Source organism: Pygoscelis adeliae, unplaced genomic scaffold (genome assembly GCF_000699105.1).
Source record: "Pygoscelis adeliae isolate BGI_AS28 unplaced genomic scaffold, ASM69910v1 Scaffold300, whole genome shotgun sequence".
Classification (NCBI taxonomy): Eukaryota; Metazoa; Chordata; class Aves; order Sphenisciformes; family Spheniscidae; genus Pygoscelis; species Pygoscelis adeliae.
Window position 1 is genome coordinate 2,753,619 of NW_008824004.1, and position 2,981 is coordinate 2,756,599.

At 41.6% G+C, this 2,981-nt stretch overlaps 1 protein-coding gene across 1 annotated transcript in view; it reads right to left on the reverse strand.

Annotated features, from left to right (window-relative positions):
- Nucleotides 1-323: 323 nt before the first annotated feature.
- The window catches only part of LOC103918280 (plasminogen-like), a 31,429-nt gene continuing 28,771 nt past the window's right edge, over nucleotides 324-2,981 (reverse strand). Inside the window, exons 18-19 of the mRNA XM_009325572.1 lie at nucleotides 1,524-1,669; nucleotides 324-482 (exon numbers count right to left, since the gene is read on the reverse strand). Coding sequence (XP_009323847.1) covers nucleotides 324-482; nucleotides 1,524-1,669 — 305 coding nt within the window. The remainder of the gene's footprint in view (nucleotides 483-1,523; nucleotides 1,670-2,981) is intronic.

Sequence of the window (2,981 nt, forward strand, 5' to 3'; positions counted from 1 at the left end):
GCACAGAGGAAAAAAGCGGGTATCTGAACAAAGAGGAAGCCACTTTCATGCGTTGGAGCATGTCTCAAAAGAGAAGGGTGAAATAGGAACCTTATAGCTGCTGCCACATGCAACATGATTGACTTACCCAGGCAAAACACAGACACACTGACCAACAGTAATAATTGGTCAACTTGGCTATTGCTTTGCAATAACTACTTATGCTCAGCCAGTAATGTTATTTATTTAAGATTCTTATGAATTATTACAATTTTAAAACTATATTTGGAATGCTGTTTCTGACACAGGGACTGCTTTCCAGAAAAGCTAGCCTGCATCCAGATTCAGTGGGCAATCATTGCATTCTTGATCCAAGAAACAAAACTAGGAATTCGGACAAAAACAGGCTTTGATGGCTGGGTACAGTCCAGTCCCCAAGATGTGACTCCATATTGGACAAATCTGTCCTTATCTTGGCAGACCAGAGGTCCTCCAACTTCAGCCTAGAGAGGAGAAGAGAGAATAACGTGACTCCTTTAGTGATGGAGGCACTAGACATGCAAACAACAAAATACTGGCAGGAATAATATTGTGGTAACTCTGAAGGCCTCAAAATATGACTGAGGCAAGGGCTGTAGAGAGAGGGAGAGTGTTTTATTAGACCTGCTGGAGTAAAAAAACGGGGGAGGGGGAAAGTTGTTTCCAAGCATCTAGGCCATTCCTCTGGTCTGAAGAAGAGAGACACAACCACCAATCACGGATGTGGGAATGTCCCCAGATCACCGTGAAGCCAATTACACACAAAAAAAGGAAGTTTCTCAATTTTCCACATCCTCTGACCTACTTGATCCTGGACAAAATTAATATAATTGTTATAACGCTGTTTCTTAAAATCCAGGCATGGCAGGAGATGAATACCTACGTCCAGTGATCTGTATGCCTATCAATGAATGCACTGTCCACACTCCCAAAGGCATCATTTGCACCGGCAGTCTTGAACACCTGCTCAGACAGAGCAGCATTTGCTTTCTGACTCTGTCTCCAAGTAGCTACCAGCTTTTTATTGAAAAGCTCCCAACACGATACCCTCCATTAAGAAAACCACATTTTAAAAGTCTTTTCATATACTTGTGAAAATTAGAAAACTGGAAGCACTTCAAGCTTTATTTAATCAAGGGATTAAATAAAGATGTGGTACAACTCCAGGCTGCACCAGAAACAGTCACTAGTTTCCCCTCTGTCTCTAGGAACAAAGGGAAGTCCAGGTAGTATATCACAGGCTTTATTTCAGGTGGGATGGGGTATTCACAACACTAGGCTACTATGAGTAGGATATGTCAGCACGCAGTTCTGAAAGGAAGGTGAAATTACCCTGTGCAATTTCCTTGCTATTCTGGTTGACTGTGTGAGCGAAGAAAAAATGCTATGTGTACTTCAGTTCTTATGCTTCACGCAGAAGCCTTGAATTGCTGAAGCTATTTCTGAGCCTTGAAAGTACAAATTGTCATTTGACCTGCTTACACTCAAAGTTAGATTATTCTTACCTGGCAGTTACCTGTGCTTCCAAAAGTAAATCCACCACAAAATTCATGATTTTTTACACTTCCATTCAGAAATTCAGGGTGATTACATACTCTATTTTCAAGCACGGGGAACTCCATGTCTTTTAATCTGTTGTCTGTATCGGAACCTTTATGAACAATCAAGAAAATGTAACAGTTATAAATGGTAGCCTGGGCATTGTGCTCCAGTGAAACCTCAGTAATGAAAGGACTGGGATCCATCCCCAGCTCTACTATAGTCTCTGAGCTCCTTGAAGGACCTTATTAAATCTTTCAACTTTTTTGTACTTGGATCATACCCACCCTCAACAAGCAGAGGTTATTCTTCTTTGCAAATTGTTACAAAATAAATAAAACCAGATGCTTAGTATTCTGAGCCATTGCGTCCGTTCGTAGGCTTTCATTATGGTGCAGTAGCAATGGCTTGTTTCAGGAGGAAAAAATGTTAGCCTGGATTTACTTTACATTATTTGAACTCTTTCAAGCCTAAAGATAGTGTTTTCTCGGTAAGGAGAATTTTCCTGAAGCCAAGGTTGAATTTTCCCAAAACACAGTTTATTTAGATGTGGGGCTCTGCTCCCCCTCCCCTGTTGATTTCATGAACTAGTTGCATGACATGGCAGGACCCTCTTTCCCACTGCCTAAATGCAACAAGGTCTGTTGATTTTTCCATCCTAATGCACTTCCAGAAGAAATCTCGCTTGTACCATTTTTTTTGTGGCTGTGACCACTAGAACATAGGAAGCAGCTGCCACCGTGTGGCAAGCTGAACAAAAAAGAAAAAAATGCAAGGTAAAAAAGGGAAAAAAGATGAGAGGAAAGCCGGTAAATACCGTCTATGCTGAAGAAAAGTGTTTCTTGATAATGCTGATGAGTTACACTAATAGTAGAGTGATTATTCTTAAGCATTATTTTCAGAGCACCAGTTTTGTAGATAAATGACACAAGAAGGGGAAAAAGGTACTGCAATCTATGTGGAAGGTTTTTATGGTGAAACTCAGAGACAGGGACACGTTCTGTTCATTTCTTTTTTTTAATTCTGTGGATGCGCAGACATAGAAGAACCCATTGGCTTTGATTTACAGGTGGAGTATTAATAAGGTGCTGTCTGGCAAATAGGGTGGGAAGGGCATCGCTTAAGTGTAAGTCAGCAAAGCCAAAAGTGCGTATGTGGGAGCTGGTAAGGAATGAGGCCAGATGCCAGCATCACTGCTGGAAGCCACAGGGATGGGGAATCAGCTCCTGCTGCAGCAAAAGTGGGTCAAAGAGGGCTGGGTATTCTCAACCCTCAGCACAGGTAGAGTGAGAGGTGGGCAGCAGGAGACCATATAGGTCTTTTTTAATGCTAGACTGTAAACAAAATTCAGGTAAGGGTTTTACTGACATTAAAAATCTTCAGCTTGAACTCCACCCAAAGGTGGCTGGATCTGAGCAAGCTCT